General features: G+C 36.4%; 1 protein-coding gene across 4 annotated transcripts; it reads left to right on the top strand.

Annotated features, from left to right (window-relative positions):
- Positions 1 to 248: 248 nt before the first annotated feature.
- Positions 249 to 14,595, top strand: ARRDC3 (arrestin domain containing 3). Of its 4 annotated transcripts, none has more exons than XR_009539533.1 (8): positions 249 to 738; positions 4,674 to 4,755; positions 6,904 to 7,051; positions 8,123 to 8,225; positions 8,575 to 8,831; positions 9,161 to 9,323; positions 9,556 to 9,748; positions 11,853 to 14,595. XR_009539533.1 is itself a non-coding variant. In XM_060143266.1 (8 exons), the coding sequence occupies exons 1-8, from the start codon at positions 459 to 461 to the stop codon at positions 11,907 to 11,909; spliced, it is 1,245 nt and encodes a 414-aa protein (XP_059999249.1). In that variant the 5' UTR covers positions 249 to 458; the 3' UTR covers positions 11,910 to 14,595. The 4 variants fall into 4 exon arrangements, 3 of the variants coding, with proteins under 3 accessions (XP_059999249.1, XP_059999250.1, XP_059999251.1); XM_060143266.1 differs by having other exon boundaries at positions 9,594 to 9,748; XM_060143267.1 differs by lacking the exon at positions 6,904 to 7,051 and adding an exon at positions 4,485 to 4,569 and having other exon boundaries at positions 622 to 738; positions 9,594 to 9,748.
- The last annotated feature ends 1,360 nt before the right edge of the window (positions 14,596 to 15,955 follow it).

Raw genomic sequence — 15,955 nt, 5'->3', positions numbered from 1 at the left:
AGCCTGCCTACCAATAGGAGCCTACAATGAAGAGAAGTCAGGTTCAGCCTCCCGGCAGCCCCAGTGTCTTCTTCCCCTGGCTGTACACCTACTGTACCCGCGAGCGAGCCGGGCGCGGGGCGGGAGGGGGCGCGCAGGGAGGGCGGACAGCAGCCGCGGCGTGCGCATGCGCACTGGGGTTGTTTTTCACAAAGCTGCTCTTAAAGTGAGCTGGCAGCTTCCAGCCGCCCGTCTTTGTAAGGAGACCACTGAGACTAGCAGGATCGCGGAGCAGCAGCCTGTGTGCTGCCCTGAGTTTTTAAGAAATCTCAATGAACTATTTGTAAAGAATCACTGATCCTGCCTGCAAGCTCTTTGCACGGCAAAGACATCGATCAGTGTTAAGTGAAGATCACATTTTATATGTGATCTTGACTTTTTTGTCTTACATTATATTTTTTATAGATTTTGTTATAAACATGGTGCTGGGAAAGGTAAAGAGTTTGACAATAAGCTTTGACTGTCTTAATGACAGCAATGTCCCTGTGTATTCTAGTGGGGATACAGTCTCAGGAAGGGTGAATTTAGAAGTTACTGGGGAAATCAGAGTAAAATCTCTTAAAATTCATGCAAGAGGACATGCGAAAGTACGCTGGACCGAATCGAGAAACGCCGGCTCCAATACTGCCTATACACAGAATTACACTGAAGAAGTAGAATATTTCAACCATAAAGACATCTTAATTGGACACGAAAGAGGTAAGTTTTTTACATTATTCAGAAATTATTAGACCTGTTTTCTTTGGCAAAGTACCTTTTCAATTTTCCTGAATTAATATAATCCTACTCCTACCATAACGTATAGCTGTTTGATAAAGGTTGGAAAGGTGGAAGATTTGAATTCTCCTTGACATTCATCGTGTGTTAAGCCGTAATGCATGCAGGCATCTGCAAAGTGACTGCAAACTGCACTTATTCCACTACCTCTATACCCGGCTTGGTCTGTGCCATACACACTTGCAATCCATTTCCACCTTACGTATTAATTCTGCTTATGTGCGATTCAGTAATTTTACTAATATGTTTTCAAATGAATTGCTAAAAGCTGCAATCCAATATTAGGTTTTTCCCTTGTACTCTGCAACCTTAGATCTTAAAAACTAAGCTTCAGTGAAGAAATGGAGTAACATTTTTAAGTGGGTTAATAGGTGTATTTCATTTTTAATACTGACACGCAAAAGACTTAAGAGAATTGATCGTTGTTCTTTGATAATGGGTTTCTGTGGTTTATTTTGACATATGGTATCAACACCCCACGTGTTTTTTCCTATTCTTTCCAGTTCCTTTAGAAATTTACATCAAGCATTCTCTATTTTAAAGGACAGCACCTATCATTATGATATGTTTAAAGTCAGTTTTAGAAGCCATTTAGGGTCAGAAATTTTCTTTTCCAAGCATCATGCCTAACTTTGGAACGTGCATTCAATGAAACCCGTGCCAGTCAAAGGGAATTGAAAAGTATTCGGCTCGTTGGATATGATTTTTGGTTAGAAACTGGAGATGAAGGGTTGTCAAAGGGAGAAGGGGTCCTGAGATTTCAAATCTATTGTTTAAATGGTTACATTGTGGAAATATAGCAGACTCTAAGCTTGTTTTTCTAAGTTTCCACCCTTTGTTAGAAGCGGTTCAATCCTGTTTCGGACCAGTTCTGGGGGGTGGTGAGGAGGGGCGCTTGTTCTGCTCTCAGCAGATTGGTTACACGCGTCAGGTGGTGGCGATGACTTAATTCCTAGCCCAAGAAGAATATAGTGTTAAAACTGGTTATGTAATTTTGTCCTTCTCCTTTTTAATGCAGTATTTAACTCGAATGTTGATGACTTTTCAGAGTAGAGCACATTTTTACCTCCATTTTTAATTAAAAACTACACATCCACGAGGAAGTGCTAATTGAACTAAGGCAAATGTAGAAACGTAGGGTGCTTTGAGTTACAGCATGAATGCATTATTTTTAAAATATTAAGATGAAATCAATCTTTAATTGGATTTTCAGTTACACATAGGTAATTTGCATCCTGAAATAATTTTTAGTTAACCTCTCTAAGCAGTGACAGTGATAAGAAATGCAACTGCCTAATGACAGTCCTGGTATTTGTTGAACAGGACACACAAGTTTGTATTTGATCCTTCCTGGACTGGCAGCTTTTTATAAGATGAGTGAGAAGAAACAAAGGTTTTTAAGGAGTTGAGGTTTGCAGTGGGGTAAAAGTACAATAACGACTTATGGGGACAATTTCATTAATTGCGCCACGATTTCATAGTAAAGAACACTACGTGCCCCGCACCCCCACGAGACACCCCTCAACCCCTGCAAGCTAGAACGAGCTTCGCTTGGAATAGTTTCAATGACTTAAAACTGGGACCTCTCAAACTAGCCTGGTAACTGAGACCCCGCCCCGGGCGGCCGGCCATAGGCGGAGCCGGGTTTGTTAGCCTGTTGCTAAGGCGATGCCAGGCTCTGATTGGATTGGGCGCGAGCGGGTGGGGAGAGTGGGCTCGCCGGCTGGGGCGAGGCTTGGAACCGGCGTGCGCCGGTAAAGGTCCCTCCTGAGCTGCGGCCCCCGCCCCTACTCGCATCCCTGCCCGGGCTTCTGGAGGCGCGCGGGGCTCATATCACATACCGTTCTGTTGCCCCTCACCTGGGCCCGCTTGCAGCACCGAAAGGAGCGTCTATAGGTTTCAACAGAGTGGAGAGGAGAAGCTTCCGCCGGCCTTACAGGTGCCGGATGGCCCTGGGCGCAACTTTTTAGCTGCCAGTTCTATTCACGGAGAAATTGGGTGGGCAGCGTTAGCAGGACCCCATTTTCCACGTTTTCGGGTGGAAGTTGTCAGGCAGCTTCTGTAAGCGCTTGTCTTCTTAGCTGAAACAGCGTGTTTCCCTTTCTATGCAGTCAGTAGACTGGCTACCTTGATGTGACCCGAGTGGGGAGAGAGCGCCAAGACTGGCCGGGACGGGGAAGGAAAAGTGACACTAACATTGAAAGCGGGGTGAGGTGGGGGCTTCGGCGAGTATTCCTTGCCCACTTGTCATTGTTTCTTTGGGGCTCTTGCACCCCGCGCACCATTCCCCGCCGCCGTCACCGCAACTGTAAAGGTGTCGGGGTGGCCCGAGCCAGATCGAACCGGTCACCGGCCGGGGCGTGTAAAGCGGAAGCGCCGCAGCGTGCTCGCCCCGCCCCACGTCAGAAGGCTAGGCTGCGCGGCCGCGAGCGCGAGCGCCGTGCGACATATGCCGTATGTATAGCGGGGCGCGCGGGCGGCGGCGGCGGCGGCGGCGGCGGCGCGCGGGCGGGCCGGCTGGGATCTGCTCGCGCCGGTTTAGGCCGGTCCTCTCCTGCTCCGGTCTAGTTCTTGATTGACAGCCCGGCACTTGTTTACCACGGCGCGGCCGCCGCCGCTCGCCTCGATGAGACTGCTGAGCTGGCACAAAAAAGGGAGCGAGACGGAAAGAAAGGCAGAGGGAGACAAACTTTGGGCGCTGTCGGGGGGGAGCGATTTTAAATGGCCCCCAGCTCGTCAGCGGGATTTCCGTGCTGAAATACCGTAGAGAGGATTTGCACGGGGGGAGAAGAAAATACTACTGAGATAGAAGGGAGTCTTGGTGATTTTTTTTGAATACAAGTTTCCACATATAGGCGCTTTTTTCCTTTTCTCCTGTGGTGGAAGGGAAGCATCACGGTTTTTGTGTGAATTCATTACTTTGGTGAGGGAAAGTTAAATGATAATACCCGTTTCTCTTAGTCTCCTGGTTAATGATAAAGGTTTCTACACCGAGAAAACTGCGCTAGTAGACGTTTATGTAATTAAATTACCCGGTCGGAACGCTTTAGAAAATCATTTTAAGAATCCAGAACACCCTCCCACATTTCGTTATATTTGTTTTGGAGATAAACCTATTTGAGCAAAAGAAATTGGTTGTAAAATAAAGTCATCCCGTTTTTTCTAGCAATGGGAAACAAACCTACTCTTCATTTTTCAAGGATGTGTGACAGTTGTTTCCCATTAAGCAGGCACCTTTTAAATCTAAGGTATATTTTATATATATGCGAAATTTTAGCTGTTGCTAGGACAGACTGAGATTGTCATAATTTTAGGTTCAATAAGAATTTTTATTTTTAGCTATGAAACTGACATTAAAATCACTGTTCCTTTTTTTTTTAATTCCAACATCTATTTGACAGAGTTTTCTAATGGTTTTAGAGCTTTAACATTCACATCTTCTGCATCAAAACTGACATATTTTAAAAGGCTTACATGAACAGTTTTCATTTTATATATAGTCTATTTAAGTAAGTGGATGAAGAGAAAGGTAACATCTTAGTATGAGATTTGAAATCTGGATCTTTTGTTGAGCCTGTATTGTCACACATAGATGCTTTACAGTTTAGGTTGTTTTCCATTGAAAAACCAACTATGGGGTATAAGTATTAATTATCCCCATTCTACAGATGAAGCAACTGAAGACAGGACTTTTATTTTACCCAGAGGAAGTGATGAAGTTGGAATTAGAACTCAGATCTCTCACACTCTAAAGTTTGTGGCCTTAATTACTATGTGAGCATCTTTAAAGTTCTGCCACCAGGAAGAGAGTGTAAAGGTTTAACAAGTTTTTTGTTTTCTTTTTCTGTTTGTTTTAGATGATGATAATTCCGAAGAAGGCTTCAACACTATTCATTCAGGAAGGCATGAATATGCGTTCAGCTTCGAGCTTCCACAGACGTAAGTATTTTGTAACAGGCATTTTTCATAAACATCCATTCTTTTCAAATGAAACATTCTAAATTTAAATATTTTTAGCTTAAAAAAAAACCCTTTTCATTACTGAAACTTGCTAGAGGAAAACATATACTCAGAAAAGAAGCTATTTTTTTAATCTAGAGTGGCAATATTATAGAAAGCAAAGCTCAATTCTTAGTATGCCGTCTCAAGTTTTATATGGTTTTTAAAACTTGAATAGTATTTCATTTAAAGTGAGTGAATTGGAAGGTGCCAGTAAAATAGTAAGCATTTAATACTTAGTTTATCATCAGCATTAGCAGAAAAGGTAGAACATAACAAGTCTCTCATTTAGTAGTTTTATAAAAATTCAGTGATCATTTTCTCTACTGATGGTACCCAACAGCAGTAAGCTAAGAAAGTCAAAATAATTAAGAATATCCTCACTTTAGAAGTGATGTGTTTTTTCTGTTATGAATTCATTAGCTTCTGTGCAAAGAGCTATTGAGAAGGTCACTCGAGATATTATGACCTGTACTTAAAAGGAAACATCCGTCAGAGATACCTTAATATAAGGCTTGGAATCTAGTATGAAAGGAAGAAGGAAAGTAGTATATTCTTTTTTTTTTCTTTTTTGCGGTACGCGGGCCTCTCACTGTTGTGGCCTCTCCCGTTGCGGAGCACAGGCTCCGGACGTGCAGGCTCAGTGGCCATGGCTCACGGGCCCAGCCGCTCCACGGCATGTGGGATCCTCCCGGACCGGGGCACGAACCCGTGTCCCCTGCATCGGCAGGCGGACTCTCAACCACTGCGCCACCAGGGAAGCCTGTGTATATTGTTAATGTAATAATAAATCATTAGAGGAAATTATACAAAGAGTAATTTTTGAAAAAAATGCCTTAACAGATATTAAAACATGCAAAGTGGCACTTGTACTGTTTGCTCTGAAAGGTAAACTTGCATTACATAAGAACGTCAAGTGCCAAATGTACATAATTCTGTATTTTTTTAAATTCTAGTACTTGTTATATATGGATAGAGTTCATAAAGGGTGTTTTTCAGAGTATCCTGTGTATCATATTGCTTAAGAACATGATTTTTAATATAATGCCCTAATTACTTTCTGAGAGAAATATTTTAAGTCTGAATACAATAGGACTAATACATTTGGGCCTGAATATTTTCAAAGCATGGAAGTAATTTAATATATTTTTTAAAAATTCTATCTATAAACCAGTCATTTAAAGTAAACTCTAGAAGACTAGCATAGATCCTGCGTTTTATTTTTCTGCTATACAAGTTAATGCAGAAGTCTAAAATACAAAACAAAAACACCACTACTCCTCATAAAAAGCACTCTACCTTGTAAATAAATGAACCTTGTGCATTTTTCTAATGAAATTATGAAAAAGAGACTAAATTCACTAAAATAAAATCTTCCACAAGTAATAAAATCTGGGAGAGTTGAAAAAGAATTATGATTCTCTTGATACAGGTCAACAGAAAAAATTCTTTTTCTTTTTAAGTCTATAGTATAGTTAGAAAGCATGGCCAAAAAGAGTTAGAACATAAGTAAACTGGGAAATGTAAAAGCATTTTTTTAGAGCTTCAGTGGATTTAATGAAATGTGAAAAACTTTTGAAACTATAACGACTATTCCAGGCCTTTTCTAAATCTTAGTTAGTTACTATAATAAGAGATAATAATAATTCTTAGTTAATGAAAAATGGAACGCCATAGGGAGTCGTTTGGTCTGAGTGTTTAACCAGTGTCCAGAATATCTCAATAGAAATAGTTAAACCATTCTTAACTTTATTTTTAAACTAAAGTCTTGACCTTTTCAAGAATTGTTCATTTCCAGACTTTCGTAATTTTGCCACCAGCATTAAAAGTAGCCTCTTCTTAGTTTAAAGAGATTGTATTCTTCTGGCTTTTTTAACCAAATTTCTGTAATATTTAACAACTTTGTGTTATTATTTGGAAACAGAAGGTTTTTTCCCCAGTGACTTATCCCTTTGGAAATGTAAATTATGCCTTTGATAACTCATTGATGTATAAACTTACAATATATTAACACTTCTATGATGAGCTACTGTATAAATATTAAAAAGAGGTGTAAGATTAATATATTGACCTTTATATTCTGCACAGACCACTTGCTACCTCATTCGAAGGCCGACATGGCAGTGTGCGCTATTGGGTGAAAGCCGAATTGCACAGGCCTTGGCTTCTACCAGTAAAATTAAAGAAGGAATTTACAGTCTTTGAGCATATAGATATCAACACTCCTTCATTACTGGTAAGAACTAACTGAATTCTTCATTTTTTGTTTTTGGCATATAAATATTAAAGAATAATCACCTAAACTACATACACATTCTTTATAATTTTTAAATAGTAACTTCATTTTTGAATTAAATAAATACCACTTTCAAAAAAATAGTTAAGAGCACAGAAATTAATGCAGGATATGCTCACATTTTCTGATACTGTAATAACTTTAAGTAAATTTTTAAAGTAAGACCAGTATTTGGTATGAAATATCTTCCTCAGAAGGTAACAGCAATAACAAAAGAATAGATCTGTTCCCTAAATAATTTTAGTGGAAAAAGAAGAGTAGTATCAATTATTATTATAACAATATCACTTAACTTGAAAATATCATAATCTAAAATTTGTATTATTTATTGCATTATTCCAATATAGGGATAGTTGTCAAATGATGGGGAGATAATTATTTTCATGAAAGAACTTAAATTCTATTTTAAAGGAAATCTTTTTTAATTGTATTTTTTCACAAGATTCAAATTTGATTTCAAAAATTTTACTTGGTTTAAACAAATAATAACATCTTTAAGCAAGTAAAATTAATCTTAAAAATGAGCAGTTTTCTTTTTTTATGTATTGAGTTTTACAGTCTCAGAGAAAGATGTTATCATTTGGGATTATAACCAAGTTGCTTTCCAAACTGCTTTTTTTTTTTTTTTTTTTTTTAAAGGCAGTTTAAATGGAATGTGGAAAGGGTTTTTTTTTTTTTTCTGTTTTTTTGGTTGTTTTTTAATTATTGTGTATGTAAATAGCCTGGGCTAAAACTATGTTTATGAAATATGGTGTTAAACCCTCTACCCTTTTTTCTTCAATTGAATGGAAACTTGTATAAAGACAAAAATACTAATATATGTATAAAGACAAAAGTACTAATATAAATCAGAAGCCCATTGGTTAGTGGAAAAGTATATTTGGATACTGAAAAGAAAACAACACTACTTTTAATGTTAAATTCTTCAAGAATTTAAGATTGTATTTTAAAACATTCTATTACTGTCTCAATTCATACATTGATCATTTTCTATAAATTTATTTCTTACAGTCACCCCAAGCAGGCACAAAAGAAAAGACTCTCTGTTGCTGGTTCTGTACCTCAGGCCCAATATCCTTAAGTGCCAAAATTGAAAGGAAGGGCTATACGCCAGGTATGTATGAGGTGGATTCCCACAAAAAATGATCTTTCTTCACTTAGCTCTTGTGTATAAATTTACATTATTTCTACTAAATGAAGAAATGATACAGTATTCTTTGGTAAAATATCATAAATTGTGCTTATCCAGTTTCCTTTTATAAATTGGAATGTAGTCTTCTTTTTTAAATTGCTACTGTAAATGTGTTTATTTTTATAACTATAAGTTATTTGCCACTCTTAGGATAGCTTTTTATCCATGTAGTTCATTGAACTTTCAGACTTTAGCCTGAGAGTCTACATTTGTTTTGGGGTTGGTTGGTTGGTTGGTTTTTAACAGTAGATATATTTTTTTTTTCCTGTAGGTGAATCAATTCAGATATTTGCTGAGATTGAGAACTGCTCCTCCCGAATGGTGGTGCCAAAGGCAGCCATTTACCAAACACAGGCCTTCTATGCCAAAGGGAAAATGAAGGAAGTCAAACAGCTCGTGGCTAACTTGCGTGGGGAATCCTTATCATCTGGAAAGACAGAGACGTGGAATGGCAAGTTGCTGAAAATTCCACCAGTTTCTCCCTCTATCCTCGACTGTAGTATAATCCGTGTGGAATATTCACTAATGGTATGTATAGATTTAAGGGTTTGGGGTGGGGTTTTTTTAGGTTTTAAAGTCGTAAGGGTATCATTTTGTCTTATCCAGGATTTGATTTTTTTTTATTCCATGTGTGATATATATAATTATATGTAATTCTTTATATAGTTTGGAATATAATTACTAATTTTACCTGAGGTAAATGTACACGATGGAGAAACTTTTCAAGTATATCATATGTATATAAATTAAAAAATGAAGTAAATGAGAGCCTCAAATAACATTAGATTGGGTTATTCATTTTTTTAGAGGAAATAGTACTTGGCATTCTAAACCTAACATCTCCTTTCATTGTTTAGGTATACGTGGATATTCCTGGAGCTATGGATTTATTTCTTAATTTGCCACTTGTCATTGGTACCATTCCTCTACATCCATTTGGTAGCAGAACCTCAAGTGTAAGCAGTCAGTGTAGCATGAATATGAACTGGCTTGGTTTATCCCTACCTGAAAGACCTGAAGGTAATAATTTGATAATGCATATCTAAGCTTAATCTATTATTTTCAAGAACATAATTTTGCTTCTGATATTTTATGATTAAAGTTTGTCTATACTTGAAAAGAGAAGATGTGCCCCTAATGTTAGGTTTAAAATGTATATCCCCCTAGTTGTGATCACAAGACAGATTATTATTATGTTACCTTGACAGTCCTTTTTAATACCTTCTATTCTGTGTATTTTGACATGCATAAGAACGTGCTGTTCGAATTGCGTGTATCTTTTTCCTTCAGCACCACCCAGCTATGCAGAAGTGGTAACAGAGGAACAAAGGCGGAATAATCTTGCACCAGTGAGTGCTTGTGATGACTTTGAGAGAGCGCTTCAGGGACCACTGTTTGCATATATTCAGGAGTTTCGTTTCTTGCCTCCACCTCTTTATTCAGAGGTAAGCATCAAACCCTCAAGTACAAAATGGGCTGTGACTCTCTTAGTAAACAGTATTGCAGACTTTTTAAAAACACAGCTAGGTTTTGATTATCATAAGAGAAAAACAAATAATTTTGAACAACAGATTAAAAGTTAGATCATAAAGTTGTCACTATTTACTAAGTTTGACCCAGAGATAGGACTGGTCTCTTATATTATTGGGGAAATAAAGATAATGATCTGACCTCATACTTCCAAAATGCCAGTTAAAGGAATAAATCATCTTTTAAAGCATCTATAGAACTGGCATTTTACAGTCATTGATTAAATAGCTAGAATTTATCTTATCATCCTTTTCCAATTTAATATTCATATTTTAATATTCTCAGTCATAAGGGAAAATAACATATGTAATAACATCTTAAACAGCATTCCTGTACTCTTAGATTATTTTTATTCATCTCAAGTAACTAAGCACTTACATGAATAAAACATGGCCCTTGGGAGAAGCGTACAGACTGGTGAGAAAAACAAACTTAGAAGCAAAATATTACCTAACAATGTAATAGTAATGCACAGTTCATTTGAGGAGCAGCTTGCTGGGTCTTGAGAATCAGGAGGGGCTTCCCTAAGAAGGTGATTGTTAAACTGATTCTTGAAGAGTAAGTATTCTCAAAATGTAGAATGTTCCAGGCAGGAAGAAAAATATGTGCAAAGGAAAGGAGGTAGGGAGCAATCCAGCAATGTCGGGATACTAAAGAATATATATATACATAATAACACATTGTAGGGACTTTAGAGTTGGCCTTGATACCAATGTTAATACCAAATGATTTTGTAAATCACTAGCATCAGCTTTTTCTTTTTGGTTGCTGTAGTTTAGATAGCTATTTTACAGTGAAATATTACTCCCAAGAAAGACATAAAAGGATTGTTTCACTCTTCAACGAATTGCTTTTATTTTTTTTTCCCCTTAATACCATGACTAGAAGAGTTAATTTTCCTTTGGATATGATTAATATGAAATCCACTTTATTCATTTATTGTAGGATGTTCAGAATCTGTTCTGTTCTCTGCAGATTCTTGATTGGACATAATTTTTCTATCCCACTATTTCAATTCATAAAATTATTAGATGCTAAAAATGTCCTCCCACTTTTTAGAAACATTGTCACTACATTTTTATTCTGACGTTTCTGTCTTGCTTATTAAGTCCCTCATTTGTGATTTGATCTGACAGGCATTTTAAAAGAATGGCAATCTAAGTATCCACTTTTAAGCAATTTGTCATAAAATCTACCTCCTTCTTTTAAAATGAACTAAAGATAATTAAGAGAATTCAAAACTTTTAAAACCCTATATTGGTTCACGGTGTGATTTAATTATTTTACATCTAGCCACATAGAGGGGGCAAAGTATTGTAAATGGGTCTTGTCCAAAAGATCTTTCAGTAAAAGAAATGTATTAAACCCAACAATTTGCCTTCCTGTGCCCATTCTCTTTGTACCTGAGAAGCAACTAAAATATGTTCACTTTTATTAAGTGTATGTGCATATGAAAGTCTCTACAGAAAGAGGCAAGGTGGGAAGCCTCTAGAGCATCTTGGGTTCACCATTCCTATTTCTTGATATACACTGTATTCCTAGGCCCTCCCTAGGGCTTTACACCCATGAGTTATTACCTCAAGTAAGCACCAAGAACTTTGTTTACACAACTACATTCTTCCCAAAGCTCGGGAAAAGATGAGTTGACTTTTTTGTAACAGGATGAAATGGATACTTTACAGAAGAAAATCACCGCTATGAAAATGTTGGCCAATTGTGTATTTGAGTCTTAAGTATGACTAAGTGCTGAGTAAAACTCCATTCTCTGATAGAATGTTACCTTTAGCTTTTGTCAAATAAAACTATTCCAGCATACCTTTCTAAATTTAATTGTTAATCTAGTGATTGAATAGCAAGTACTTTATAGATGATACTAATACCCTTTCTTCCCCATACAAACTCTGTACTTTCTGATTACATTTCTCAACCAGTACTCAGAATATTAGTGTATTTGCTGCATTCTTACTAAACCTTATCAATTAACTTTGGTTTGGGTTTTTTTTTCTCTTTTCTTTCTAGATTGATCCAAATCCTGATCAGTCAGCAGATGATAGACCATCCTGCCCGTCTCGTTGAAGGAATACTTGATTAAATCAAGTTGATGTGGGTTCCGAACTGTATCTCTTCCCTTCCCGGCTGAGGACAGAGAAGTATCTTGGAGACACGTTTTCAGAGGAAGTGGAATTGCTTTTGCCCAGAAAAATGGCGAATACATGAAACAACCAGTGATCATGCTTTAGAAGCCTACAGCAACGTTCTGGGACTGCTCCAACATGCTTGAAGATCTAAGCTTTTTTCCTTTAAAACTGGCACATACTAAGAGCAGTCTTCTTAGCCTATGGTCATACGTGTCAAGACACCACGTTGTAAAGAGGGATGATTTCCTTCTTTTGATTTGAAAATTTGCACATGCTCAATGCTTACATTGTGCGGTTCCATGTCACTACAGCTTTTTTTTTTTCCATTTATGCCAGACTCTTGATACTCTTTTAAAACTTGTTTGCAGTGAGCACAACAAGGAACAAAAGAAAGCTTTGAAAAAAACTTTAACATGAAAAAAACGCACTGACTTTTTTTTTTTAATTTAATATAGCCTGGACTTTACCTGCGTATGCACATGCTCAGAATTGTCCTACTAGGCTGACCATGTATCACCTCTTCAGCTTGGATCCTATTGTGGATTTATTTACAAACATCAAATGCCTTCAAGCCAATCCTTCTTGCTGTATGTTTTGCAGCCTACTGTAGTAGATACGCAACAGATATGTGGGAAAAGAGATAAGAGGAGGAAGCTAATAAGAGACTGTCAAGATTGTATACCTTCTTGGTTTCTTTTAAGAATTTGTTGCCTTTCTACTATTACAGCAAAGCAGCATTTTGTTACTGACTGCCTAAAATCACTTAATCTCAGGTGAACGCATCACTTGCCAAACTGTTGGAATGCTATTTGTGTTTTGTTGCACTGTTGAGTTTTTTTGTTTGTTTGTTTGGTTGGCTTTTTGAAGAGGGAAATTTGGAAAAGGGACATACACAAAAGTGATAACCCACCCGCATTGCCTTTTTATCATTACATATGAGAAGAAACTAGCAGAGCTAAGAATGGAGTAAAGAGAGGCAGTATGGCAGGTACCAGCAAAGAGTTAAGGGCTGTTGCTCTTTAAAATTATTGTTATTTTTTATTATTATTTTAAAAGTATGGAAGTTTTCCAGTCACTGGAAAGGAGGAGAAAGTGCATTTATTTTTATACAGAGTTACATAATTACCTCCAAAACACATATGTTGGAAATCGTTTTTGCTGGTGCAGAGTATTTTCATGAGCAGGAATATATATGTTCAGATTATGATTAGAGAGCTCAATTTATACATTTCCTATCCTGCTCAAGCTTGACAGAGCTTGAAAACCCAAGTTTATTCTAAAAGTGTATAACTTCAAAATTACAAATACTAGAATATGTGCTGGAATAATAACTTTTATATTTTTGTGGTTCTTTTAATGAAAGTATTTTCTTCCATTACCTAAAGAAGATTTTGCTAAGCATGAGAAATCATACACTTTGAGTATATATAGTTATGAAGAACGATCACATCAGTAAATTATAGCTTATATTAAAGATAATTTACAGTTGGCTCATAAATATACCAGCATTCATGAAGACACTTATAACTGCATTTTCCAAGGTACCAAGTTGTACTGATTGTCTTATTCTAGAAGGAATTCAGCTCTGATGTATCTTAATGAAAATCAGCATCTCTGGTGTTGCAACATATGCGTGAAATGGGTCTTAACATCTATCCTGCCATTTAATCCCACAGTTAATAAAGTGGCTGAAAATAATAGTAACTCTGGCTTGGTGCTTGACCTGGTTAAATACTGTCTTAAAGCTTCATACAAAACAAATAGGCTTTTCCATAAGTGGCCTTTAAGAAAACATGGAAGACAATTCATGTTTGAAAAATGCTGACAGGGTGAAGAAAGCCCATGTAAAAATGAATCGCGTTTTAAGTGATTCGGTTAAAGGGTTTGGGCTCCCATAGCAAACTAATACTAGATAATAAGGAAATGGGGGTGAAATATTTTTTTATTGTTGTTAAATCATTTTGTGAATGTCCCCCTCAAAAGAAGCTAATGGAATATTTGGCATAAAGGGCATTTGGTGGTTTTATTTTTGTTGGGGCGGGGGGTGGGGGGATTGTCAGAAAATCCCTTTTCTCTTCTTATGTCTAACTGACTAGGGAACAATTATTGATATGCATAGCATTGGAATACTTATCACCATGTACTCTTTTAAATAACACATGAGGAAAGAATGACCAATATTCTGATAATTGGCACTGGGTTACAAAATGTGATAAAGTTTCAAATATATAAAACTTTATCAAATAAAGTTTTATTTTCCCCATTAAAGTATTCCTTTACTTTCTTACTTAGAGGCATTACTCTTTCTAAATATTGGTCAATTCTTGATATAAGATGTGAGGTTCACAGGTGTATTCCAGTATTCAAGATAGATTCCTGATTTTTCAATTAGGAAAAGTAAAATCCAAAACGTTAGCAAAACGAAGTGCAATATTAAATGTTTGCTTTATAGATTATATTCTGTGGCTGTTTGTAATTTCTCTCTTTTTTTCTTTTTTATTTGGTGCTGAATATGTCCTTGTAGGCTGTTTTAAGAAAACAATATGTGGGAAATGATTTAATTTTTCCTATTGCTCTTCCTTGTGGAAAATAAAAGTGTTTTCGGTTTTTTTCCTTTTTGTAAACTTGTTTGGAGATTTATTTGAATCTGATCATATCAGTAACTCATCATACGTGCAAACACAAGTAAGACTACAATTAGGGAGTTCCCTGGTAGTCTAGTGGTTAGGATTCAGTGCTTTCACTGCCATGGCCTGGGTTCAATTCCTGGTCAGGGAACTGAGATCCCGCAAGCCACACAGCATGACCAAAAATTTTAAAAAAATAAAATGAAGACTACAATTAAACTCTTAAGCCATTCTGGGTAAGAATTGTTTCTAGCTCTCTGCTAAAGAAAATTACTGAAGGCTTACAGGAATTTTTAGTACAAATTATCGTTTTCCTTAATGATTCATTAAGCTATGGATTTTTTTAATAAAATTTAAAAGTTAGAAAAAAGATATATAAATTTCCATCTTATATATGAACCAAACTTAACCAGGTATAGTTTCAGGTACTAATTCCTTCTCTCTGTGATGTGTCCAAGTTTCTAATATTTTAAGAGCACATAAATTTAAAAGTTGTATTAATCTAATCTTAAAACAATTTTTCTAAATTTTAAAATGTCCTTTTTCTCAAAGAATGTCTGAATTTTATAGTGATTTGTAACATTAAGAAGTACGTTTGGAATCACATTTAGAAGTTATCTTCTTTCAGTGTTTATACATTCACGGATGAACTATCAAGTTGTATATGTGCCTTAGTATATGATTCTCCACTCTTCTCAAATGTATACACACATGGAAAAAACTGTGTTACAAAGAGACATTTAGAGACAGACATTTATATTGTATTTTATAGAAATACTATACTATCATCCTTGTTAACAGCAATCTACATAATATCTTAATACGATAAGAAAATAAAAATGAGTAGAAGAAGAGGAATCAGCATGAGAAGGGGAGACCTAGGTTCTGGGTTCTATGGCTTTAGATGTAGCCTTGAACAAGATATGTGAATTTTGATTTCTTCATCTGCAAAGTGGAAAAGTAGCTATCCAAAGTCCTTTTCGTGACTGCAGATATGAGGTTATAATACATATTTAGGTAAAGAAATAATGCTCTGTCAATTATTAAAACATTGGAAATTAACCATGCTGCTTCTAAATTTGCATTTGAATACTTTTAGACAGTTCAGTACCTGTCTCATTATATAAAAGACAGTTATCTGGGTCTAATTTTTGCCTTATATCACCTATACTCATCAAACTCCCTTTGTCATTAATTATAATTTATTGAATGGCCAACATTGGTATATTTATCAGGACTTTTGATTGTAAACAGAGGGAGAAACTCAGACTAGCTTAAGTAAAATGTATTAAATAGTAATTCCAGGGATGAAATATATTAAGCACATTTGGATCCAGAAATCCAAATAATCCTCTGG

This window comes from Lagenorhynchus albirostris, chromosome 3, assembly GCF_949774975.1.
Source record: "Lagenorhynchus albirostris chromosome 3, mLagAlb1.1, whole genome shotgun sequence".
Lineage (NCBI taxonomy): Eukaryota > Metazoa > Chordata > Mammalia > Artiodactyla > Delphinidae > Lagenorhynchus > Lagenorhynchus albirostris.
Note: the sequence above shows the minus strand (reverse complement) of the source record. Positions and strands in the feature narration are given on the sequence as shown.

Coding starts and splice junctions, on each gene's coding strand:
- ARRDC3 (XM_060143266.1), top strand. CDS start 459: ATGGTGCTGGGAAAGGTAAAGAGTTTGACAATAAGCTTTGACTGTCTT. Junction 7,052..8,122: donor TCAACACTCCTTCATTACTG/GTAAGAACTAAC, acceptor TATTTCTTACAG/TCACCCCAAGCAGGCACAAA. Junction 8,832..9,160: donor GTGTGGAATATTCACTAATG/GTATGTATAGAT, acceptor TTCATTGTTTAG/GTATACGTGGATATTCCTGG.